The sequence below is a fragment of the Haliotis rufescens genome, unplaced genomic scaffold (genome assembly GCF_023055435.1).
Source record: "Haliotis rufescens isolate VD_foot unplaced genomic scaffold, xgHalRufe1.0.p SCAF_78, whole genome shotgun sequence".
In the NCBI taxonomy this organism is placed as follows: domain Eukaryota; kingdom Metazoa; phylum Mollusca; class Gastropoda; order Lepetellida; family Haliotidae; genus Haliotis; species Haliotis rufescens.
In genome coordinates, this window is record NW_025964370.1 from 954839 (window position 1) to 981949 (window position 27111).

The 27111-nt window shown below is 44.0% G+C and overlaps 3 protein-coding genes across 4 annotated transcripts in view; 2 read left to right on the forward strand and 1 right to left on the reverse strand.

Annotated features, from left to right (window-relative positions):
* Positions 1–265: 265 nt before the first annotated feature.
* On the forward strand, positions 266–2067 carry LOC125376795 (dual specificity protein kinase splA-like). The gene is made up of 2 exons (XM_048388748.1): positions 266–285; positions 332–2067. Exon 2 carries the CDS (start codon positions 383–385, stop codon positions 1433–1435), a length of 1053 nt encoding a protein of 350 aa, XP_048244705.1. The 5' UTR covers positions 266–285; positions 332–382; the 3' UTR covers positions 1436–2067.
* On the reverse strand, positions 1205–15796 carry LOC124119794 (leucine-rich repeat-containing protein 69-like). Of its 2 annotated transcripts, XM_046482437.2 has the most exons (10): positions 15613–15796; positions 10913–11039; positions 10173–10245; positions 8792–8987; positions 6674–6745; positions 5218–5319; positions 4893–4933; positions 3237–3251; positions 2644–2782; positions 1205–2220 (listed from the first exon to the last, which is right to left on the reverse strand). In XM_046482437.2, exons 1-10 carry the CDS (start codon positions 15787–15789, stop codon positions 2110–2112), a joined length of 1053 nt encoding a protein of 350 aa, XP_046338393.1. In that variant the 5' UTR covers positions 15790–15796; the 3' UTR covers positions 1205–2109. The 2 variants fall into 2 exon arrangements, with proteins under 2 accessions (XP_046338393.1, XP_046338394.1); XM_046482438.2 differs by lacking the exon at positions 3237–3251.
* A 206-nt stretch (positions 15797–16002) lies between these two features.
* LOC124119796 (pre-mRNA-splicing factor ATP-dependent RNA helicase PRP16-like) overlaps positions 16003–27111 on the forward strand; it is a 110989-nt gene continuing 99880 nt past the window's right edge. The window contains exons 1-3 of the mRNA XM_048388727.1: positions 16003–16720; positions 22457–22629; positions 23186–23332. Of these exons, the coding sequence (XP_048244684.1) occupies positions 16410–16720; positions 22457–22629; positions 23186–23332 (631 nt within the window). The 5' untranslated portion in view covers positions 16003–16409. The remainder of the gene's footprint in view (positions 16721–22456; positions 22630–23185; positions 23333–27111) is intronic.

Sequence of the window (27111 nt, forward strand, 5' to 3'; positions counted from 1 at the left end):
ACCCACATCAATGTCATCCAAGTCCAGTGTCACCCACATCAATGTCATCCAAGTCCAATGTCACCCACATCAATGTCATCCAAGTCCAATGTCACCCACATCAATGTCATCCAAGTCCAATGTCACCCACATCAATGTCATCCAAGTCCAGTGTCACCCACTATCAATGTCATCCAAGTCCAATGTCACCCACATCAATGTCACCCACATCAATGTCACCCACATCAATGTCGTCCAAGTCCAATGTCACCCACATCAATGTCATCCAAGTCCAATGTCACACACATCAATGTCATCTAAGTCCAATGTCACCCACATCAATGTCACCCACATCAATGTCATCCAAGTCCAATGTCACCCACATCAATATCATCCAAGTCCAATGTCACCCACATCAATGTCACCCACATCAATGTCATCCAAGTCCAATGTCACCCACATCAATGTCATCCAAGTCCAATGTCACCCACATCAATATCATCCAAGTCCAATGTCACCCACATCAATGTCATCCAAGTCCAATGCCACCCACATCAATATCATCCAAGTCCAATGTCACCCACATCAATGTCATCCAAGTCCAGTGTCACCCACATCAATGTCACCCACATCAATGTCATCCAAGTCCAATGTCACCCACATCAATGTCATCCAAGTCCAGTGTCACCCACATCAATGTCATCCAAGTCCAATGTCACCCACATCAATATCATCCAAGTCCAATGTCACCCACATCAATGTCACCCACATCAATGTCATCCAAGTCCAATGTCACCCACATCAATGTCATCCAAGTCCAATGTCACCCACATCAATATCATCCAAGTCCAATGTCACCCACATCAATGTCACCCACATCAATGTCATCCAAGTCCAATGTCACCCACATCAATGTCATCCAAGTCCAATGTCACCCACATCAATGTCATCCAAGTCCAGTGTCACCCACATCAATGTCATCCAAGTCCAATGTCACCCACATCAATGTCATCCAAGTCCAATGTCACCCACATCAATGTCGTCCAAGTCCAATGTCACCCACATCAATGTCATCCAAGTCCAGTGTCACCCACATCAATGTCATCCAAGTCCAATGTCACACACATCAATGTCATCTAAGTCCAATGTCACACACATCAATGTCATCCAAGTCCAATGTCACCCACATCAATATCATCCAAGTCCAATGTCACCCACATCAATGTCACCCACATCAATGTCATCCAAGTCCAATGTCACCCACATCAATGTCATCCAAGTCCAATGTCACCCACATCAATGTCATCCAAGTCCAATGTCACCCACATCAATGTCATCCAAGTCCAATGTCACCCACATCAATGTCATCCAAGTCCAATGTCACCCACGTCAATGTCATCCAAAGTCCAATGTCACCCACATCAATGACAAAGTGTTACAAGCTGTTCAGCAGTAATACCATCAAGTAAGTTTATGACAAGTTTCAGTCACTGAAATCTACCAATAATCAACCCACCCCTACTTCTACGCATTCCTAAAACGTATGTATTTCTCGTACAGGCCTAAGATGTATGTATTTCTCGTACAGGCCTAAAATGTATGTATTTCTCGTACAGGCCTAAGATGTATGTATTTCTCGTACAGCCCTAAAATGTATGTATTTCTCGTACAGGCCTAAAATGTATATATTTCTCTTACAGCCCTAAAATGTATGTATTTCTCGTACAGCCCTAAAATGTATGTATTTCTCGTACAGGCCTAAGATGTATGTATTTCTCGTACAGCCCTAAAATGTATGTATTTCTCGTACAGGCCTAAAATGTATGTATTTCTCTTACAGCCCTAAAATGTATGTATTTCTCGTACAGCCCTAAAATATATGTATTTCTCGTACCGGCCTAAAATGTATGTATTGCTCGTACAGCCCTAAAATATATGTATTTCTCGTACCGGCCTATTTTATTCAGAAAATAATTTTTTCTGTTTCTGATGCTCATATTTGCCAACTGTTCAGTGGAAGTAACAGTGGAAGTAACCCCACATCTGACAATCATACACAGTCTGAACATGGGGAGATTATTCTCGCTGGGGGACAAAAGCATCACCAATCGAGTCGTAACACAAATCCAATCAGGGAAAGGCTACTCCGTAGAATTCATGTCCTTTAGCGTTGAAACATTTGTAGGAGCAGAGAAGAGCTCTGATCGGCATCAGGCCATGGAGGTTCCCCACTTTCAAATCCTGGGAAACACAAAACAGCCTGACCATCAATGATCTGTCAGTAACCTGTGCACGACACAACCTTACAATCATCAGTCATGTGGCAGGATGGTTAGTTTTGTTTGTTTGTTGCTTAACGCCACGCTCAACAATATTCCAGCTTTATGACGGTGGCAGAATGGTTGGTGGGAGTCATGTTAGCTACATACTAATCACTGCTCACATACTAATCACTGCTCACATACTAATCACTGCTCACATACGTACAGACTGTGTGCTGAAACATCAGGTCACTTCAGTTCACATGAATCTATCTTTGACTCTTTTATATCCATAATCAAATATCAAAGATACATAAATATCCAATATCAACACTACACTAAGACATTACATTATTATTTCTGATATTTCCTCAAGTATTGAACAACGTATGTCCGAACCCACCTGTTTTGCACTGATGAACTTGACACACTCCAGCCATGTGTTGAGGAAGGACTCGCCGCACACGGCACACTTACTGGCCTGACTGAGCATGTCCCGGATCTCGGGGTAGTGGCGGATAGCTCGCCGCAGGTACGCATACCTAGTCGGGGAAATACAGTCTACAGTCACAGCTCCGGCAACAAGTGACACATGACACTGAGTCTAACTACACTAACTAGCAATCCAGCAGAAACTGTGATGTAATGCTGTACTAACTGGTGTGTCGTGACACATGACACTGAGTCTAACTACACTAACTAGCAATTCAGCAGAAACTGTGTTGTAATGCTGTACTAACTGGTGTGTCGTGACACATGACACTGAGTCTAACTACACGAACTAGCAATCCAGCAGAAACTGTGTTGTAATGCTGTACTAACTGGTGTGTCGTGACACATGACACTGAGTCTAACTACACTAACTAGCAATTCAGCAGAAACTGTTTGAAATAACACTGTACTAACGGGTCAGTAATTATATTTAACCCTACATCTAAGACTAACTAGTTACTCAGTAGAAACTGTGAGATCTGTTTTGTCTGACTAAATACTTACACTTGTGGACTCACCCTGAAATATCAGCCCAGATTGAAATAGGAAATTAGTATATGATAAACTGTGTGATAGTGTCTGTACATATGTTAAAAATAAACATCCCTATCTTCTACCTGGACAAACAACAAGTTGTGTTCTGTCAACTTATTTGTGTACACTGGAGCTGCCGTACACGACCTTCACACTACCAGGGTGTCCCAGCTCCAGACTTCAGACCAGCAGCACAACATTCATTAGAAAGAGTTCCAACATTTGTTATTCAACAATTAATAAATAGTTAACGTAATGATAAGAAAAGTAACTGAAGCAGAAACAGCCCATTTGGAGAGACCCTTGATATAATTACACACCATCGTCATTGCCAGTGGGATGCCACGTAACTACGAGGAAACCCTCCACAGCATCAACTAGATAACAGTACCATTCCTCCAGCCAACATCATGAGCAACCTAACTGCGGGTCTGATGCCATTATATAATACTTGTGGTCGAGGAAAACACATGACCTAAAACCTGAATGTGCCATGCCATTCCTCTTGCTACTTTGGGCCACTGACATGCTTGATTATTTCTACTCGCAGACATGTGTGTTAGCTGTTACAAAATATTTAGAGGGCAGAGTGGGCAAGCGGTCAAAAGCGCCAGGGTAGCAAGCGCCAGGTGCTGGGATCGTATCCCGCGAGTGACTGGGTTGTTATTCAGCCTTGGGACAACAATGTTTACAGGTCTCTACAGTGTTGTCACTACCCCTAGTGTACAGTACATTCACCCTGTGCACTCAAATAGAACCCACTCGTCCGATGGTAGATGACCAGATGGTGGAAACACGAATACGTACATACACCCGAAACAAGTGTCAAAACTTGTGGTGTCACCCTGGGCAAGTGACTTAGTTCAAAAGTGCCTCTGTTCACCCAGTAGGGAATGGGTAACTTCTTGCGCCCCTAGCAGGTTTGGGTTGTATACTCCCCAGGGAGTTGAGAATGATAACCGCAATGCAAACGGATCCACTGGTCGAGGAACAAATAAAACCGCATTTGAGCAGATACCAGTACCTGGATGCCTGCGATATATGTATAACAATATAATAACAAAGATATGACATGCCCACCAGGTTCAGTACACAAGGGAAACAATGACCTTCATTACAGTAACCTTGACCTCCAATAAAGGTCACTCAAAACCGGAATCAGTGCCCAACTATGATATATGTATATGTGTATGGCCAAAACAGTGAATGAGACTTTTAAGATTAGCTACAAGTATTTCAAGAAAATTCCCAAGGGTCACCATGACCTACTACTATCTTGAAAACAACGTGATCACTCGTCATACATAAGCTTTCAAATCACATAACCAATACATAAATACACATCTGCAGAAAAAGACATTTAAGTAAAAATGGTGACATACTTTATGAGTCACCTTCAATGTGACCTTGACCTTAGATAATACACAAACGTGGGCAACTCTGTCTTAAGGATATACTACGTATCATTGATCTGTAGCAAATGTTTCTTGTGCAGGAAACAAACCTTTTTTCAGGCAATGACCTTGATGATAACCTTGACCCTTGACATCAATGTCTCAAAACATACCCAGAAGGCTATAGAGGAGATCCTTGTCTGCGGACAGGAAAAAGGTGGCAGCTACTCACCGATCTTTTAGCTCCCTCATGATGTAGCGTGCACAGATCTCCTGAAGAAGGACAATACAGTCAAACAGTGTCAGTACACAGGTTATCTCCCTTGTAGGGGAATCCCCTCCAGCAACAGTCTCAATACACAATAAAGTGTATGGGGAATATGTTTACAGTTCTTTATAAGCAAAACCATGTGTTTCATAGTGTCGTTCACAAGTGCAAAACTTGGACAAGGAAATACAAGACTAGATGACAAATGCCGGACACAGACCAGCAGCATGGACCGTCTACAGAACAGCAGCATGGGGAGGTAAGTCTGATGCTCTAACTGTCTACCTACCTTTAACGACAACACCTCTTCCTCCTGCACTGAGTGTACAGGTATGTGTTGCAGGAGGGGGTTTTCCTCGCAGTGAATCTCCTTCAGGGGGAGTGCTGCAAACTGGACAGACAGATCGACTTTACTGCTGGGATTATTTTAGTTCGAAAGGATTTTGTACATCAGCAAGAGATGTGACAACACGTACAAGTCTTATTATTTTCTGAATACAACTATCTGCTGCACAAAGCAATCTGAGCACACAACATGAACAGTATCTAATTGAAATAATAATCACTAGTCCCAAGCCCAGGTACTAATAACTAGTCCATGCTCCAAGCCCAGATACTAATCACTAGTCCATGCTCCAAGCCCAGATACTAATCACTAGTCCATGCTCCAAGCCCAGATACTAATCACTAGTCCATGCTCCAAGCCCAGATACTAATCACTAGTCTGGGCCCCAAGCCCAGATACTAATCACTAGTACGGGCTCCAAGCCCAGATACTAATCACTAGTCTGGGTTCCAAGCCCAGATACTAATCACTAGTCCATGCTCCAAGCCCAGATACTAGTCACTAGTCCAGGCTCCAAGCCCAGATAATAATCACTAGTCCATGCTCCAAGCCCAGATACTAATCAATAGTCCATGCTCCAAGCCCAGATACTAATCACTAGTCTGGGCCCCAAGCCCAGATACTAATCACTAGTACGGGCTCCAAGCCCAGATACTAATCACTAGTCCATGCTCCAAGCCCAGATACTAATCACTAGTCCATGCTCCAAGCCCAGATACTAATTACTAGTCCATACTCCAAGCCCAGATACTAATCACTAGTCCATGCTCCAAGCCCAGATACTTATCACTAGTCCGGGCTCCAAATCCAGATACTAATCACTAGTCCATGCTCCAACCCCAGATACTAATCACTAGTCCATGCTCCAAGCCCAGATACTAATCACTAGTCCATGCTCCAACCCCAGATACTAATCACTAGTCCATGCTTCAACCCCAGATACTAATCACCACTCCGGGCTCCAAGCCCAGATAATAATCACTAGTCCATGCTCCAAGCCCAGATACTAATCACTAGTCCATGCTCCAAGCCCAGATACTAATCACTAGTCCATGCTCCAAGCCCAGATACTAATCACTAGTCCATGCTCCAAGCCCAGCTAATAATCACTAGTCCATGCTTCAACCCCAGATACTAATCACCACTCCGGGCTCCAAGCCCAGATACTAATCACTTGCCCCAACCCTAAGTCTGAGTTCCATGCCTTGAGGAATCAGTTTGTCAGTCCTTGAGTTCCCAGGGTTCAGCTTGAGGCTGGGCTGTCGGCCACATGGAACTGTCACCCAGTGATATAACTGTGTAACTGGCATTCTGTTCAAGTTGAACACTCCCATGGAGACAGCAATGAATTGCCGGAGCATTGCTGATTAGGGAATAACAGAAGACTTCTATAACCCACCTCTGTAGGAAATATCCGAAGTTCATTTGCTGCGATGTCAATCACTCTCAGTCGGTAGCACTTACTCAAACTCTGCAAACAAAGACAATCAACAAACATTTTGGTTAACATAAAAAAAGTACCCTTTTCTTCATCAAGTTAAAGGTTTTGAATCCGATTTAATTGACATCCTCTTCATCAACCTCATCATTATCATAATCATCACCATCATCAAATATTTTGGTTTCAATAAATCTTCATCACCAGCTTGTGTCATTCTTCTATTGACTTATGCATTGTATCATGATCGCACCACTGTGATATATGAATCCTATCATGATCGCACCACCGTGATACATGGATCGTATCATGATCGCACCACTGTGATATATGGATTGTATCATGATCGCACCACCGTGATATATGGATCGTATCATGATCGCACCACTGTGATATATGGATTGTATCATGATCGCACCACTGTGATATATGCATTGTATCATGATCGCACCACCGTGATACATGGATCGTATCATGATCGCACCACTGTGATATATGGATTGTCTCATGATCGCACCACCGTGATATATGCATTGTATCATGATCGCACCACCGTGATACATGGATCGTATCATGATCGCACCACTGTGATATATGGATTGTATCATGATCGCACCACCGTGATATATGCATTGTATCATGATCGCATCACTGTGATATATGGATCGTATCATGATCGCACCACTGTGATATATGGATTGTCTCATGATCGCACCACCGTGATATATGCATTGTATCATGATCGCACCACCGTGATACATGGATCGTATCATGATCGCACCACTGTGATATATGGATCGTATCATGATCGCACCACTGTGATATATGGATTGTCTCATGATCGCACCACCGTGATATATGGATTGTCTCATGATCGCACCACTGTGATATATGGATTGTATCATGATCGCACCACCGTGATACATGGATCGTGTCATGATTGGATCACTGTGATATATGGATTGTGTCATGATTGCATCACTGTTATATATGTATTGTACGTGATCTCACCACATGATATATGGATCACGTCATGATTGCACTACCATGATATATAGTTTGTATCATGATTGTTACATTGTGACATATGGATCGCATCATGATTGCACCACTGTGATATATGTATTGTATGTGATCCCACCACCGTGATATATAGATCGTGTTATGATTGCACCACTGTGATATATGTATTGTACGTGATCGCACCACCGTGATATATAGATCGTGTTATGATTGCACCACTGTGATATATGTATTGTACGTGATCGCACCACCGTGATATATAGATCGTGTTATGATTGCACCACTGTGATATATGTATTGTACGTGATCGCACCACCGTGATATATAGATCGTGTTATGATTGCACCACTGTGATATATGTATTGTACGTGATCGCACCACCGTGATATATAGATCGTGTCATGATTGCACCACTGTGATATATGTATTGTACGTGATCGCACCACCGTGATATATGGATTGTATCATGATCACACCACTGTGATATATGTATTGTACGTAATCGCACCACCGTGATATATGGATCATATCATGGTCACACCACTGTGATATATGTATTGTATGTGATCTCACCACCATGATATATGGATTGTCTCATGATCGCACCACTGTGATATATGGATCATATCATGGTCACACCACTGTGATATATGTATTGTATGTGATCGCACCACCGTGATATATGGATCGTATCATGATCACACAACTGTGATATATGTATTGTATGTGATCACACAACTGTGATATATGGATCGTGTCATGATTGCACCACCATGATATATGGATCGTGTCATGATTGCACCACCGTAATATATGGATCGTGTCATGATCGCACCACTGTGATATATGGATCGTATCATGATTGCACCACTGTGATATATGGATCGTGTCATGATCGCACCACCATAATATATGGATCGTATCATGATTGTACCACCGTGATATATGGATCGTGTCATGATTGCACCACCATGATATATGGATCGTGTCATGATTGCACCACCATGATATATGGATTGTATCATAACTTTGTGTCGTATACGTTACTGTCCCTACCTCTGGTAGTTCTCGGATCTGGTTTTTCTGTAGATGTAATTTTTCCAGCCCATTGAGGAAGCCGAACTCCAGCGGTAATGACGTCAGCCGATTCCCCGCAGCATGGAGCTCCTGCAACTTGGTGAGAGCACAGAACTCGATGGGCAGCTCTGTCAGTAAGTTGTTGTCCAGGCTCAAGTGTTGAAGGCTGGAGAGTCTGGAGAAACACAACACAACAGACCAGTTCACAACTTTGACATTGATGAGCAGCTCTGTCAGTAAAGTGTTGTCCACACACAACATGCTCAAGTACAGCAGCATCTTTCTAAACCTGGACAGTGGCTCAGATTAGACTACTCAATGATACCATCATAGATGTTCATCAAGTCCTGGGTTGGTGGGGTTGGCGGGGTAGCCTGGGTTGGTGGGGTAGCCTGGGTTGGTGGGGTAGCCTGGGTTGGGGGGGTAGCCTGGGTTGGTGGGGTAGCCTGGGTTGGTGGGGTAGCCTGGGTTGGGGGGGTAGCCTTGGTTGGTGGGGTAGCCTGGCTTGGTGGGGTAGCCTGGGTTGGTGGGGTAGCCTGGGTTGGCGGGGTAGCCTGGGTTGGTGGGGGAGCCTGGGTTGGTGGGGTAGCCTGGGTTGGTGGGATAGCCTTGGTTGGTGGGGTAGCCTGGCTTGGTGGGGTAGCCTGGGTTGGTGGGGTAGCCTTGGTTGGTGGGGTAGCCTGGGTTGGTGGGGTAGCCTGGGTTGGTGGGGTAGCCTTGGTTGGTGGGGTAGCCTGGGTTGGTGGGGTAGCCTGGGTTGGTGGGGTAGCCTGGGTTGGCAGGGTAGCCTGGGTTGGCGGGGTAGCCTGGGTTGGTGGGGTAGCCTGGGTTGGCAGGGTAGCCTGGGTTGGCGGGGTAGCCTGGGTTGGTGGGGGAGCCTGGGTTGGCGGGGTAGCCTGGGTTGGTGGGGTAGCCTGGGTTGGTGGGGTTGGTGGGGTAGCCTGGGTTGGTGGGGTTGGTTGGGTAGCCTGGGTTGGTGGGGTTGGTGGGGTAGCCTGGGTTGGTGGGGTAGCCTGGGTTGGCGGGGTAGCCTGGGTTGGCGGGGTAGCCTGGGTTGGCGGGGGAGCCTGGGTTGGCGGGGTAGCCTGGGTTGGCGGGGTAGCCTGGGTTGGCGGGGTAGCCTGGGTTGGCGGGGGAGCCTGGGTTGGCGGGGTAGCCTGGGTTGGTGGGGGAGCCTGGGTTGGCGGGGTAGCCTGGGTTGGTGGGGGAGCCTGGGTTGGTGGGGTAGCCTGGGTTGGTGGGGTAGCCTGGGTTGGCGGGGTAGCCTTGGGGTTAAAGCATACACTCATCCAGCCAAAGGCCAATGTGTGAAGCCCATGATTATTTGAACCATGCGTACAGTACACAGGAAGGGTCTTACCTACAAATCTCTGGAGGGAGTGTTTTTAATTTGTTTCCATTTAGATTGAGGAGGGTGAGGTTCACGAGGCCACCTGGAACAAGAATGAATTCACTTGTAGATACAGGAGAGAAGTTTCAATCCTACAAACACCCCACACAAGAGAAAAGATTCTCTTCTACAAACACTATACAAGAGAGAAGATTCTCTTAAAAACACTATACACGAGAGATAGAGAATCTCACCCGAATGTCTTTTGATATCAAATATATCAACACGTGTTGATAAAAGTGGGTAAAATCCAAGGCTTGCCGAGGATTTTTTCCACTTTTATCAACGAGTGTTGATATATTTGATATCAATAGACACAAGGGTGAGATTTTATTTATCATCCAACATCATTCTTCCAACTATTTCAGTTTGTAGACAGTAATAATCAGTGTCTAAAGTGTAAAAAGTACTGCTAACAGCTTTAGTAGTAGAGCCATTAATGATGTCATTTGATTGTGACGTCATGGTAACCAATGACATCACAATGGTCTGCAAAGCATTGTGATGCAATGTCATTGCAGCGATATCTACAGTGTAGATATCGCTTGATCTCACCCAAGCGATATCTCCTGTGTGAGCCAGTTTTGGATGATAAAAGCTTCTCTCCTACAAACGCAATACAAGATTCTCTCCAACAAACACTACACGAGAGAAGCTTCTCTCCTAAAAACACTACACAAGAGAGAATGTCAATCCTCTCTGAGACTTACTGAGGGCTTGTGGGGTAAGCGTTGTGAGTTGGTTATTAAACAAGTGAAGCTTGTCCAGATTTCTTGCCGACTGCAGAACTTCCGGTAGTACTTCAAACTCATTGTTGCCAAGATTCAGCACCTCCAACTGTGAATGGAGTTGAGAGCAAGACAGTTACTGTTATGGTGGCGGTCATTGCAAAATCCGAAGACATTTTGGAGTGTCATCATTGGAGGGGACATGTTTCAGCTTCATTGGTCCAGTGGTTTGAAGAGATGATGTTTACAGTGGGAAGAATTTAGGAGTATAGTAAAAGTGCAAAGGTCAAAGTTTAAAATACTGCAAAAAGAGGAACAAATGTGTTGATCCTAACCAATAACTACGCAAGTATCAACTTTCATGACATTAACAACACACAGACTGGATTTACACAAATTGCCTGAAATGTATCAGACACCTTAATATTATCTCCTCATTTTAATTTGAATCTATTTTGATTTTATGATGATCAAAGTAACTTCTGTAAGTAATTAAATATGCTCAGGACAACTACACTTGACAATATGTTCAGCCTGTGCGAGATGACCATCTGTATGTAATTAAATATGCTCAAGACGACAATGCTATATGATGCGTTCAGCCTGTGCAAGATGACCATCTGTATGTAATTAAATATGCTCAAGACGACAATGCTATATGATGTGTTCAGCCTGTGCAAGATGACCATCTGTATGTAATTAAATATGCTCAAGACGACAATGCTATATAATGCGTTCAGCCTGTGCAAGATGACCATCTGTATGTAATTAAATATGCTCAAGACGACAATGCTATATGATGCGTTCAGCCTGTGCGAGATGACCATCTGTATGTAATTAAATATGCTCAAGACGACAATGCTATATGATGCGTTCAGCCTGTGCAAGATGACCATCTGTATGTAATTAAATATGCTCAAGACGACAATGCTATATGATGCGTTCAGCCTGTGCAAGATGACCATCTGTATGTAATTAAATATGCTCAAGACGACAATGCTATATAATGCGTTCAGCCTGTGCAAGATGACCATCTGTATGTAATTAAATATGCTCAAGACGACAATGCTATATGATGCGTTCAGCCTGTGCAAGATGACCATCTGTATGTAATTAAATATGCTCAAGATGACAATGCTACATAATGCGTTCAGCCTGTGCAAGATGACCATCTGTATGTAATTAAATATGCTCAAGACGACAATGCTATATGATGCGTTCAGCCTGTGCAAGATGACCATCTGTATGTAATTAAATATGCTCAAGACGACAATGCTATATAATGCGTTCAGCCTGTGCAAGATGACCATCTGTATGTAATTAAATATGCTCAAGACGACAATGCTATATGATGCGTTCAGCCTGTGCAAGATGACCATCTGTATGTAATTAAATATGCTCAAGATGACAATGCTACATAATGCGTTCAGCCTGTGCAAGATGACCATCTGTATGTAATTAAATATGCTCAAGACGACAATGCTATATAATGCGTTCAGCCTGTGCAAGATGACCATCTGTATGTAATTAAATATGCTCAAGACGACAATGCTATATGATGCGTTCAGCCTGTGCAAGATGACCATCTGTATGTAATTAAATATGCTCAAGACAACAATGCTATATAATGCGTTCAGCCTGTGCAAGATGACCATCTGTATGTAATTAAATATGCTCAAGACGACAATGCTATATGATGCGTTCAGCCTGTGCAAGATGACCATCTGTATGTAATTAAATATGCTCAAGACAACAATGCTATATAATGCGTTCAGCCTGTGCAAGATGACCATCTGTATGTAATTAAATATGCTCAAGACGACAATGCTATATGATGCATTCGGCCTGCGGAAGATGACCATCTGTATGTAATTAAATATGCTCAAGACGACAACGCTATATAATTCGTTCGGCCTGCGGAAGATGACCATCTGCTCCTCATCATGAGTTCTCTGTCCACCATGTTGATAAAATATTAGGCCTACCTTAAGAATACAGTACCACAAACTTTTCAAACACGTGACAATACCCTATGACAATACCCTATGACGTAATTTGTAGTATTTTGTTACCAGTCACACTGGCGAAACAATGCCCTCTGACGTCACGGGTCATCGAGTGTGCATAAGCTCCTCCCAGTGATCTATCATCTCTACACGAAATGTCAATGAATATGCCAAGCGCTGTGGAGAGTTTTGAATATTTGTGTACTGAATATAGCCTGCGGCGGTGCATTTTATAGCAAGCGCTAGTTTACGAAAGCACTTTTATTTTTTATATATTTTTTATTTCGTTTTTCTCGTAATTCAAGTGGCTAAAAGGGTTATAAATGGGAACTAATATACATATAATATTTTTTCGGTGCATTAATTTTCATTATTATGCACAAGAATGTAGTTTATTAGGGATGTTATATTGGCGCTGAACACATCAAAATATCGCTAATGTTTGGGTAGGTTACACCAAACTCTTTCCTTAGTCCTTGGATCCCCTTTACGATCAATCACCCCTTTTCGATCATTAGGTTTAGGTATCCGTTTAGTGGCTATTAGATTACCCGAACTCTATCCTTAGCCCTTGGATCCCCTTTACGATCAATCACCCCTTCACGATCATTAGGGTTCGGTAATTCTACCCGTTTAGTTTCTATTATAGTTTCTATAGCGGCTCCTAATATTCTTCAGACAAAAACATCGAGTAAAAAGAATGTAATGGTTTTGTGTCGAATACTTCGGCTACTGGAAACTGTCCTGGAACATTCACACAAGCCACTTTCACCGGCTACACTTTTTCAGTACTGATTCAAAAGCGAATTCACCGTTGTGTCGTCACTAGCCATGCACATGCCTCCCTCGTTCCTTACAATTATCCACATCATCCTTACAGTGTTCCCTACCACACTTTTCTGTCACAAAATCCTTCCGACCAATTATTAAATAACACGTCATTCATGTGTACTCGCGTGTTCGACGTCTGACACCAGGAGATGTTTTTTGTTCGCGCCATATCGGATCATTCCTTGTATCTTGTAGATTACGGAATGGGACAAGTGTGCCATATGACATCGGGATCATTTGTAAGTGTCAATAGACTTAAGTCACTAGACACAATGCCTATCCGTAACCCTCGTAAGGGTCCATCACCTATTCAACCCTTTTTGTTCAGTTCTGTAACAATGTAGGCATGACTAGGTACATTTGCACTTTGTTTCATAGTGTGGACATAGCTCAGTCGGTTAGCTGTCGGGCTAACAATCCGAAGGTCGCGAGTTCGCGTCTGACGGATTCTCACAAAAACTGGTTGCTTGTCTTTGAGACATGTGATCTGCGACAGAGACCGTCCTCACGAGAAGTTGTGCTACTGTATTCATATGGCACACTCGTCCCATTCCGTAATCTACAAGATACCGAGTGGCGAGGAATGATCCGATATGGGGCGAACTGAAAATAGCTCCCGGCGTCAGACGTCAGACGTCGAACTCGCGAGTACACATGAATGACGTGTTATTTAATAATTCGTCGGGTGGATTGTGTGACAGAAAAGTGTGGTTGGGAACACTGTAAGGATGATGTGGATAATTGTAAGGAATGAGGGAGGCATGTGCATGGCTAGTGACGACACAACGGTGAATTCGCTTTTGAATCAGTGCTGAAAAAATGTAGCCGGTGAAAGTGGCTTGTGTGAATGTTCCAGGACAGTTTCCAGTAGCCGAAGTATTCGACACAAAACCATTTCATTCTTTTTACTCGATGTTTTTGTCTGAAGAATATTAGGAGCCACTGTAGAATCTATAATAGAAACTAAACGGGTAGATTTACTGAATCCTAATGATCGTGAAGGGGTGATTGATCGTAAAGGGGATCCAAGGGCTAAGGATAGAGTTCGGGGTAACCTACCCTAGCAGCGATATTTTGATGTGTTCAGCGCCAAAATAATATCCCTAATAAACTACATTCTTGTGCATTATAATTAAAATTAATGCACCGAAAAAATATTATATGTATATTAGTTCCCATTTATAACCCTTTTAGCCAATTGAATTACGAGAAAAACGAAAAAAAAAAATATAAAAAATAAAAGCGTTTTCGTAATCTAGCGCTTGCTATAAAATGCGCTGCCGCAGGCTATATTCAGTACACAAATATTCAAAACTCTCCACAGCGCTTGGCATATTCAATGACATTTCGTGTAGAGATGATAGATCACTGGGAGGAGCTTATGCACACTCGATGACCCCTGACGTCACAGGGCATTGTTTCGCCGGTGTGACTGGTAACAAAATACTGCAAATTACGTCATAGGGTATTGTCACGTGTTTGAAAAGTTTGTGGTACTGTATTCTTAAGGTAGGCCAAAATGACATTTATGGCGGAAGGTATCTGGTTTTCTGTATTCTACCTGGAACCCACTGTAGAGCCTCAGTCATTGATTTGCCATAAACCTGTCAATTATCAGTAAGTGTTACACAATAATTGAGGTGTTGTTTGAAGCGCCCTGAAAATAACTATACTACACCTTTATTTTAGTGAAAAGGACCCTGAGTCATCAAACGCAGCCGTGGAAGATGGTAATCGTAAAACGTGCGTTGAGCCTAGAGTACCCTTCAATATTCATTCACGAAGAGAGAGAATACTCATGAATAGTATCTCGATCTCTTCCGACTTTTTCTTGATCTGTCTTACCTGATACAAAGTTTCAAATTCCTGAGGCAAGTTCTGCAATTTGTTATTTTTCAACTGAAGTTGGACAAGGCAATCTATCTTTCCAATTATCTTTGGTACCCTGTCAAGCTTCTTGTTGCATAAATTCAACTGTTTCGGTTTCCCTTTGAGTGCTCTAAGTAAGAGCGTGTCCGCCATTATTGTTGCTATCCATAAACGTGAAGCTGCTTCCTATTTAGTTACGAACTCACAATAAAAACTAACAATACTCACTCTAAAGTTAGAGAAGTATCAACAATTAGAACCTTTTTATAATAGAAGATATTTGTTTCATCCAGGTCAATAAAAAAGCTTAATTCATTCGATTTACGAAACTGATCCTAAAACAACTTTACATTTGTTTATTTACTTCATTTAAAAGAGTGCCTATTATGATTTTAGCACGTTTTGAGATCGAAACGTGAGATAGGTTTATTGTGTTTACTTTATGTTGATATGTTTTAGATTCTCGTCACAATTTGTAAATGTAAACAGTTACCGGTTTTTATCATCAGAGAAGAATGTTACAGTTAGTAGTAACTTAGTACCTCCAACATAATGAAAATATACCTACATGATCATTGAGGATCAGAGTCTGAAGAAGTGTGTCTGAACTGAAGTAAAGGTATTTGACTGATCTGTTAGTTAGCATGACCAGTAACTGACAGATGTTGAAACAATACTGATTTATACACAGGAGAATACCAACCAGGAGGAAAACAAACCCGCTCTCCAAATTTAGTTTGTCAGTTTAAGAATAACCTGAGAATAATCTGAAAATGGCAAACTTTGAGTCTGATGAAGATCCGTCACTTCATTGCTTGGAGGGCAGTTCAGGATTACAGAAAGGTGGACTTGTTATCATGAAGAAGGGACAATCAAACAATAACCCACATATGTTCAAGAAACCATCAGGGTCTGTACTTGGACTGGATAAATTGGCTGCAGCTAAACGTATCCAGAACAGTGACGTCCCAATGTCTCCGAAGAGATCCAAGGTCATGTCATACAAAGATGATGAGTATGATGACATTGAAGATGATGAAAATTATTCTAGAAGCATCACAGAAAAGAAACATGGGAAGGAGAGGTATGTGTTAATTCAAATTGAAAAAATATTTAGCTATTAACATGATTTTCAAAAAGGTCAAGACTGCAGTTTAGAGGGCACAGCATATAGAGCTTATTGGCCCCAGCTGCAGGCTCCAATGATCTCTCGTGTCTCTTCGATATTAAGCAGTGTTTAGGGTTGGGGCAGATTACACCCAGCTCTTTTAGATGACTGTTATGATCAAGCAGCCCATAGGGGGTTGAACACCCCCCTTGCCAATTGCCTTATGGTTGGTACCCCTTTAAGATTCCTAGGGTCAGTTGTGAGTTAGGGTATCAGTTAGTTATTAACCTAATTTAACAAATTAATCCGAGGTAATTTGGGGAACATTTTTATTAAGTTTTGCTGAGAAAAATGGTTACTGTAACTCATTAGTCTAGCTAGCTTAGAGGTGGCAAGGTGAGTTCAATCCTTCATACAGAGCTAATCATGCTAATTGAAATCTGAAAGTGTGTGCTAGTAAAGTGCAGTACTTCCCCCCCGCCAAAAAAAACCAAAACAATTGTTTTGTCACAAACAAAGACACTACGTCGCAATGCTCACATTACTTGAGATGAAAGTTAAACGTGTAGACAGGTGGAAATCATAAATCACCATTGGCATGAGCATGATTAGCATTGACAAGATTAGAGCTTCTTTGATAGTCATTTAGAAGTTGGAGTACTAAGCATGCTAAGTAAGGATAAGATTTTATGGATAAACAACTTCTTTATTACAATTAAAAGCGACATTTCGGTGTAGGTTCCAACACCGAAACGTCGCTCTTAATTGTAATAAAAAAGTTCTTAATTGTATTTGTAATAATGAAGTTGTTTTTTCCATAAATTCTTATCCTTACTAAGATCATGAAGATTTGAGCTGAGTATCGCCTGGTATCTTGTGACACGATGCGTATCAAGATAAGGACTGACAATATCACTGGTATCACGATACACCAGAACAAATAGTAAGGAATGAAGAAATCTCTGAAATACAACTCTAAATCCTCTTGTTTCACACGGGGCGGTCGGGTAGCCTTGTGGTTAAAGCGTTCGCTCGTCAAGCCGAAGACCCGGGTTTGAATCCCGACATGGGTACAATGTGTGAAGCCCATTTCTGGTGTCCCCCGCCGTGATATTGCTGGAATATTGCTAAAAGCGGCGTAAAACCATACTCACTCACTCTTGTTTATTTATTTATTATTATCTCCAAAACAAAAATTTGTTATGAACGAAAGATAAGAACAAAACAGTATTAAATGAAGGGATGGTTATTGAATGTAATAGTGAGCATGGTGAGTCCTCTATCACCATGTCCTTGTGATCTGCCATTCTAACAAGTTGTGCTATGCTACTTCTGCCTTCAAAAGAATTAACTCAATCAATTCCTGGGCCCACTTGCACACAGCGATCTTAGCTCTAAGACTATCGTAAACCCATGTTAAAGTATGGGAGTTACGATCATCTTAGCGCTAAGATCGCTTTGTGTAAGTGGGCCCTGTTCTATATTTAGCATGTCGCGATCTCACATTCTGACGATCAAAGTATCATTTGTACCCGAGTATCGATGATATCGTAGGTATCAGTGAATCGTCCTGTAAATCAATGAAATGGTGAAATGTACTGTACGTTTAGAAAATTTCTTTAGAGCCTGGAATGAATCAATGATCCTGTGGACAGTGGTCATGATTAATGGATGAAATAAGATCAAATAAGAGACTCCCATAACCATGATAACTGCTCTTCATGTGCTGGAGATGCAAACAATGTTATTGTGTGTCCCTCCTGATATATATCTTTACATCCATTCTCTACATTTGTGCCTACTTGATGTACATATTACAGTACTTTGCATGACTGGGTATGACTAATCATGTTGATATGTTGTTTTATGTGTCGTTGTGTGTGCAGTGTTTGTACATTGTGTGCAGTGTGTGTACATTGTGTGTGCAGTGTCTGTGCAGTGTGTACATTGTGTGTGCAGTGTGTGTACTTTTTGTGTACAGTGTGTGTACATTCTTTGTGCAGTGTGAGTACAGTGTGTACATTGTGTACATTAAGTGTGCAGTGTGTGTACATTGTGTGTGCAGTGTGTGTACATTTGTGTGTGCAGTGTGTGTATATTAAGTGTGCAGGGTGTGTACATTGTGTGTGCAGTGTGTGTGAATTGTGTGTACATTGTGTGTGCAGTGTGTGTACATTGTGTGTGCAGTGTGTGTACATTGTGTGTGCATTATGTGCAGTGTGTGTACATTGTGTGCAGTGTGTGTACATTGTGTGTGCATTGTGTGTACATTTGTGTACATTTGTGTGTACATTGTGTGTGCAGTGTGCGTACATTGTGTGTGCAGTGTGTGTACATTGTGTGTGCAGTATTTGTGCATTATGTGTGCAGTGTGTGTACAGTGTGTGTACATTGTGTGCATTATGTGTACAGTGTGTTTACATTGTGTGTGCATTGTGTGTACATTGTGTGTACATTTGTGTGTGCAGTGTGTGTACATTAAGTGTGCAGGGTGTGTACATTGTGTGTGCAGTGTGTGTACATTGTGTGTGCAGTGTGTGTACATTGTGTGTGCAGTGTGTGTACATTGTGTGTGCATTACGTGCAGTGTGTGTACATTGTGTGCAGTGTGTGTACATTGTGTGTGCAGTGTGTGTACATTTGTGTACATTTGTGTGTACATTGTGTGTGCAGTGTGCGTACATTGTGTGTGCAGTGTGTGTACATTGTGTGTGCAGTATTTGTGCATTATGTGTGCAGTGTGTGTACAGTGTGTGTACATTTTGTGCATTATGTGTACAGTGTGTTTACATTGTGTGTGCATTGTGTGTACATTGTGTGTGCATTATGTGTACATTGTGTGTGCAGCGTGTGTACATTGTGTGTGCAGTGTGTGTACAGTGTGTGTACATTGTATGTGCAGTGTGTGTGCATTGTGTGTACAGTGTGTGTGCAGTGTGTGTGCAGTGTGTGTACATTGTGTGTGCAGTGTTTGTACAGTGTTTGTACATTGTGTGTGCAGTGTGTGTACATTGTGTGTGTGCAGTGTGTGTACATTGTGTGTACAGTGTGTGTGCAGTGTTTGTACAGTGTGTGTACATTGTGTGTACAGTGTGTACATTGTGTGTGCAGTGTGTGTACAGTGTGTGTGCAGTGTTTGTGCAGTGTTTGTACATTGTGTGTACAGTGTGTGTGCAGTGTGTGTACAGTGTGTGTACATTGTGTGTACAGTGTTTGTACAGTGTGTGTGCAGTGTTTGTACAGTGTGTGTACATTGTGTGTACAGTGTGTGTGCAGTGTTTGTACAGTGTGTGTGCAGTGTGTGTACAGTGTGTGTACATTGTGTGTACAGTGTGTGTGCAGTGTGTGTACAGTGTGTGTACATTGTGTGTACAGTGTTTGTACAGTGTGTGTGCATTGTGTGTACAGTGTGTGTGCAGTGTTTGTACAGTGTGTGTGCAGTGTGTGTACATTGTGTGTACATTGTGTGTACAGTGTTTGTACATTGTGTGTGCAGTGTGTGTACAGTGTTTGTACAGTGTGTGTACAGTGTTTGTATAGTGTGTGTGCAGTGTTTGTACATTGTGTGTACAGTGTGTACAGTGTGTACATTGTGTGTGCAGTGTTTGTACAGTGTGTGTACAGTGTGTGTGCAGTGTTTGTACAGTGTGTGTGCAGTGTGTGTACAGTGTGTGTGCAGTGTGTGTACATTGTGTGTGCAGTGTTTGTACAGTGTGTGTACAGTGTGTGTACAGTGTTTGTACAGTGTGTGTGCAGTGTTTGTACAGTGTGTGTACAGTGTGTGTACAGTGTTTGTACAGTTTGTGTGCAGTGTGTGTACAGTGTGTGTGCAGTGTGTACAGTGTGTGTGCAGTGTTTGTACATTGTGTGTGTAGTGTGTGTCCAGTGTGTGTGCAGTGTTTCTAGTGTGTGTGCAGTGTGTACATTGTGTGTGCAATGTGTGCAGTTTTTGTAGTGTGTGTACAGTGTGTGTGCAGTGTGTGTACATTGTGTGTGCAGTGTGTGTACAGTGTTTGTACAGTGTGTGCAGTGTGTGTAGTGTGTGTGCAGTGTGTGTACAGTGTGTGTGCATTGTGTGTACATTGTGTGTGCAGTGTGTGCAGTTTTTGTAGTGTGTGTACAGTGTGTGTGCAGTGTGTACATTGTGTGTACATTGTGTGTGCAGTGTTTGTACAGTGTGTGTACAGTGTGTGTGCAGTGTGTGTGCATTGTGTGTGCAGTGTGTGTACATTGTGTGTGCAGTGTTTGTACAGTGTGTACAGTGTGTACAGTGTGTGTGCATTGTGTGTACATTGTGTGTGCAGTGTTTGTACAGTGTGTGTACAGCGTGTGTACATTGTGTGTGGAGTGTGCATTGTGTGTACATTGTGTGTGCAGTGTTTGTACAGTGTGTACAGTGTGTGTACAGTGTGTGTACAGCGTGTGTACATTGTGTGTACATTGTGTGTGCAGTGTTTGTACAGTGTGTGTACAGTGTGTGTGCAGTGTTTGTACAGTGTGTGTACAGCGTGTGTACAGCGTGTGTACATTGTGTGTGCAGTGTTTGTACAGTGTGTGTACAGTGTGTGCAGTGTTTGTACAGTGTGTGTACAGTGTGTACAGTGTGTGTGCAGTGTGTGTGCAGTGTTTGTACAGTGTGTGTACAGTGTGTGTACAGTGTGTAGTGTTTGTACAGTGTGTGTACAGTGTGTACAGTGTGTGTACAGTGTGTGCAGTGTTTGTACAGTGTGTGTGCAGTGTGTGTACAGTGTGTGTGCAGTGTTTGTACAGTGTGTGTACAGTGTGTGTACAGTGTTTGTACAGTGTGTGTACAGTGTGTACATTGTGTGTACAGTGTGTGTGCAGTGTTTGTACATTGTGTGTGCAGTGTGTGTGCAGTGTGTGTACATTGTGTGTGCATTATGTGTGCAGCGTGTGTGCATTATGTGTACATTGTGTGTGCAGCGTGTGTGCAGTGTTTGTACAGTGTGTGTGCATTGTGTGTACATTGTGTGTACAGTGTGTGTGCAGTGTTTGTACAGTGTGTGTACAGTGTGTGTACAGTGTGTACAGTGTTTGTATAGTGTATGTACAGTGTGTGTACAGTGTGTGTGCAGTGTTTGTACAGTGTGTGTGCAGTGTGTGTACAGTGTGTGTGCAGCGTGTGTGCATTATGTGTACATTGTGTGTGCATTATGTGTACAGTGTGTGTACATTGTGTGTACAGTGTGTACAGTGTGTGTGCAGTGTGTGTGCAGTGTGTGTACATTGTGTGTGCAGCGTGTGTGCAGTGTTTGTACATTGTGTGTGCAGTCTGTGTACATTGTGTGTACATTATGTGTGCAGCGTGTGTGCATTATGTGTACATTGTGTGTGCAGCATGTGTGCAGTGTTTGAACAGTGTGTGTGCAGTGTGTGTACATTGTGTGTACATTGTGTGTACAGTGTGTGTACAGTGTGTGTGCAGTGTGTGTGCAGTGTGTGTGCAGTGTGTGTACATTGTGTGTACAGCGTGTGTACATTGTGTGTGCAGCGTGTGTGCAGCGTGTGTGCAGTGTTTGTACATTGTGTGTGCAGTGTGTGTGCAGCGTGTGTGCATTATGTGTATATTGTGTGTGCAGTGTTTGTACAGTGTGTGTGCAGTGTGTGTACATTGTGTGTACAGTGTGTGTGCAGTGTTTGTACAGTGTGTGTACAGTGTGTGTACAGTGTGTGTACATTGTGTGGTTTCAGGCACTACAGGTCAGCTCAGGTAGAGACTCCATCTCACCCAGGTGGGGTGAGTCGAGAAGCCAAGGAGAGGATGAGGCAGCATCATAAAGAACGAGAGAGGGGAGTCTATGTGTCCTCCAACGACAAGGAGAGTCGAGATAAGGAGAGACACAGACACAAACGGAGAGACAGGGGTGGGCACAATCATGACAATAACATTTGTTCATCAGGTTGGCTGATTGCTGTTTAGCATGAATAGTTTACGAGACTAATACACAGAGTAATCTTAATTTCTGCATATAAAACAATGCCGAGCATGAGGTGAGGTTTTATCGCAAATTTCACGTTTTCATTGACCATTGACCAATCTATTATATTGCCACCTGAAGCAAGTCTATGATGGTCATGATGGTTGGGTCTGCACTATGATGAAGGACTGTGTCTCCTTACATTTTTTGTTTGTTGCTGGTCTGCAAACAACACTGCGGTGCTGACAGATCTTTAATAATCACATGAGATATATATTTAATCTGCGTTTTTGCATACTGGACCTTCTAGGCCAAGAATGATATGATGAATAACGAGGGAATCCAAAACTGCAGGCAATGTTTCGTGAACAGTGAACTGCTTATATAACAAACAATTTTCACAAGTTCCTAAGAGTTTGTTGTAGGTTCTTTTTAGGTTTATTTACAAATTCTAAAATAATTGTTTAACAAACCTTGAATAAAGAGCATGTTAAATCATCAGATAGGAGAGACCGCCACAGTGAAAGAAGTTCCAGGAAGCACGATGACTCTCAGAGAAGAGGCCGGAGGTACAAGGACTGGGAGGAGACCCCAGAACACAGCTACAGGAACAAAGACGAGATTGCCACACCAGATATACGAGTGAAAGGTGAGTGTAAGATGCAGCAGAGCAGGTTCAAGGTGCCGAGACAAGACTGCTGCACCAGATCTGTGAAGTTAGCTTCTCAAGTACAGGGTAGTTGGGAAACCTAGTGTTTAACATGTTCTCTTGTAATGCAGAAGACCCGGTTTCAGTTCTCCACATAGGCACAACATGCACTACATTTCTCATGTCCCATGTCATGATATTGTTTGAATAGTGCTAAAAACTCATTCACTGTCTGAACTAGATATCTATGCTCTGTGTTCCACACCGTGTATCCATGCCGTATGTCCATGCCGTATGTTCATGCCGTATGTCCATGCTCTGTTTTTCATGCCCTGTATCCTTGCCCTGTGTCCATGCCCTGTGTCCATGCCATGTGCCCATGCTCTGTGTCCATGCCCTGTGCCCATGTTCTGTGTTCCATGCTCTGTGTCCATGCCATGTGCCCATGCTCTGTTCTACGCCCTGTGTCCATGCTCTGTGTTCCATGCTGTGCCCATGCCCTGTGCCCATGCTCTGTGTCCATGCCCTGTGTTCATGCCCTGTGTCCATGTTCTGTGTTCCATGCTGTGTTCATGCCCTGTGTCCATGTTCTGTGTTCCATGCTGTGTTCCATGCCCTGTGTCCATGCCCTGTGTCCATGCCCTGTGTCCATGCTCTCTGTTCCACGCTCTGTGTCCATGCCCTGTGTCCATGTTCTGTGTTCCATGTCCTGTGTCCATGCCCTGTGTTCATGCCCTGTGTTCATGTTCTGTGTTCCATGCTGTGTTCCATGCCCTGTGTTCATGTTCTGTGTTCCATGCCCTGTGTCCATGCCCTGTGTTCATGCCCTGTGTCCATGTTCTGTGTTCCATGCTCTGTGTTCAATGCTCTCTGTTCCATGCTCTGTGTCTATGCCCTGTGTCCATGCTCTGTGTTCATGCACTGTGTCCATGCTCTGTGTCCATGCTCTGTGTCCATGCCCAGTGTTCATGCCCTGTGTCCATGCTCTCTGTTCCATGCTCTGTTCCATGCCCTGTGTCCATGCCCTGTGTTCCATGCTCTCTGTTCAATGCTCTGGGTCCATGCCCTGTGTTCATGCCCTGTGTTCATGTTCTGTGTTCCATGCTGTGTTCCATGCCCTGTCTTCATGTTCTGTGTTCCATGCCCTGTGTCCATGCCCTGTGTCCATGCTCTCTGTTCCATGCTCTGTTCCACGCTCTGTGTCCATGCCCAGTGTTCATGCCCTGTGTCCATGCCCTGTGTTCCATGCTCTCTGTTCAATGCTCTGGGTCCATGCCCTGTGTTCCATGCCCTGTGTCCATGCCCTGTGTTCATGCTCTGTGTCCATGCCCTGTGTTCATGCCCTGTGTTTATGTTCTGTGTTCCATGCTGTGTTCCATGCCCTGTGTCCATGCTCTCTGTTCCATGCTCTCTGTTCCATGCTCTGTGTCCATGCTCTGTGTTCCATGCTCTCTGTTCCATGCTCTGTGTCCATGCTCTCTGTTCCATGCTCTGTGTTCATGCTCTGTGTCCATGCCCCGTGTCCATGCCCTGTGTCCATGCCCTGTGTTCCATGCCCTGTGTTCCATGCTCTCTGTTCAATGCTCTGGGTCCATGCCCTGTGTTCCATGCTGTGTTCCATGCCCTGTGTTCCATGCCCTGTGTTCCATGCTCTCTGTTCCATGCTCTGTGTTCATGCTCTGTGTCCATGCCCAGTGTTCATGCCCTGTGTCCATGCCCTGTGTTCCATGCTCTCTGTTCAATGCTCTGGGTCCATGCCCTGTGTTCCATGCCCTGTGTCCATGCCCTGTGTTCATGCTCTGTGTCCATGCCCTGTGTTCATGCCCTGTGTCTATGCCCTGTGTTCATGTTCTGTGTTCCATGCCCTGTGTCCATGCCCTGTGTCCATGCTCTCTGTTCCATGCTCTGTGTTCATGCTCTGTGTCCATGCCCTGTGTCCATGTTCTGTGTTCAATGCTCTCTGTTCCATGCTCTGTTCCACGCTCTCTGTCCATGCCCTGTGTTCATGCCCTGTGTCCATGCCCTGTGTTCCATGCTCTCTGTTCCATGCTCTGTGTCCATGCTCTGTGTTCCATGCTCTGTGTCCATGCTCTGTGTCCATGCTCTGTGTCCATGCCCTGTGGCCATGCTCTGTGTTCATGCTCTGTGTTCCATGCTCTGTGTTCATGCCCTGTGTCCATGCTCTGTGTCCATGCTCTGTGTCCATGCTCTGTGTTCATGCCCTGTGTCCATGCTCTGTGTTCATGCCCTGTGGCCATGCTCTGTGTCCATGCCCTCTATTCATGCCCTGTGTCCATGCTCTCTGTCAATGCCCTGTGTCCATGCCCTGTGTCCATGCTCTGTGTCCATGCTCTGTGTCCATGCTCTGTGTTCATGCCCTGTGTCCATGCTCTGTGTTCATGCCCTGTGGCCATGCTCTGTGTCCATGCCCTCTATTCATGCCCTGTGTCCATGCCCTGTGTCCATGCTCTGTGTCAATGCCCTGTGTCCATGCTCTGTGTTCCATGCTCTGTGTCCGTGCTCTGTATTCCATGCTCTGTGTGTTCCATGGTCTGTGTCCATGCTCTGTGTCCATGCCCTGTGTCCATGTCCTGTGTCCATGCTCTGTGTTCATGCTCTGTGTGCCATGCCCTGTGTCCATGCCCTGTGTCCATGCCCTGTGTCCATGCTCTCTGTTCCACGCTCTGTGTCCATGCCCTGTGTCCATGTTCTGTGTTCCATGTCCTGTGTTCATGCCCTGTGTTCATGTTCTGTGTTCCATGCTGTGTTCCATGCCCTGTGTTCATGTTCTGTGTTCCATGCCCTGTGTCCATGCCCTGTGTTCATGCCCTGTGTCCATGTTCTGTGTTCCCTGCTGTGTGTTCAATGCTCTCTGTTCCATGCTCTGTGTCCATGCCCTGTGTCCATGCTCTGTGTTCATGCACTGTGTCCATGCTCTGTGTCCATGCTCTGTGTCCATGCCCAGTGTTTATGCCCTGTGTCCATGCTCTCTGTTCCATGCTCTGTTCCATGCCCTGTGTCCATGCCCTGTGTTCCATGCTCTCTGTTCAATGCTCTGGGTCCATGCCCTGTGTTCATGCCCTGTGTTCATGTTCTGTGTTCCATGCTGTGTTCCATGCCCTGTGTTCATGTTCTGTGTTCCATGCCCTGTGTCCATGCCCTGTGTCCATGCTCTCTGTTCCATGCTCTGTTCCACGCTCTGTGTCCATGCCCAGTGTTCATGCCCTGTGTCCATGCCCTGTGTTCCATGCTCTCTGTTCCATGCTCTGTGTCCATGCTCTCTGTTCCATGCTCTGTGTTCATGCTCTGTGTCCATGCCCCGTGTCCATGCCCTGTGTCCATGCCCTGTGTTCCATGCCCTGTGTTCCATGCTCTCTGTTCAATGCTCTGGGTCCATGCCCTGTGTTCCATGCTTTGTTCCATGCCCTGTGTTCCATGCCCTGTGTTCCATGCTCTCTGTTCCATGCTCTGTGTTCATGCTCTGTGTCCATGCCCAGTGTTCATGCCCTGTGTCCATGCCCTATGTTCCATGCTCTCTGTTCAATGCTCTGGGTCCATGCCCTGTGTTCCATGCCCTGTGTCCATGCCCTGTGTTCATGCTCTGTGTCCATGCCCTGTGTTCATGCCCTGTGTCTATGCCCTGTGTTCATTTTCTGTGTTCCATGCCCTGTGTCCATGCCCTGTGTCCATGCTCTCTGTTCCATGCTCTGTGTTCATGCTCTGTGTCCATGCCCTGTGTCCATGTTCTGTGTTCCATGCTCTCTGTTCCATGCTCTGTT

Excerpts from the sequence above, each read along its gene's own strand:
- LOC125376795 (XM_048388748.1), top strand. The coding sequence starts at position 383 with ATGTCACCCACATCAATGTCACCCACATCAATGTCATCCAAGTCCAAT.
- LOC124119794 (XM_046482437.2), bottom strand. The coding sequence starts at position 15,789 with ATGGCGGACACGCTCTTACTTAGAGCACTCAAAGGGAAACCGAAACAG. Across the intron at positions 11,040-15,612 it reads AATTTGAAACTTTGTATCAG|TTGGAGGTGCTGAATCTTGG; the intron begins GTAAGACAGATC and ends CTCCATTCACAG. Across the intron at positions 5,320-6,673 it reads TTCGGATATTTCCTACAGAG|TTTGCAGCACTCCCCCTGAA; the intron begins GTGGGTTATAGA and ends CTGTCTGTCCAG.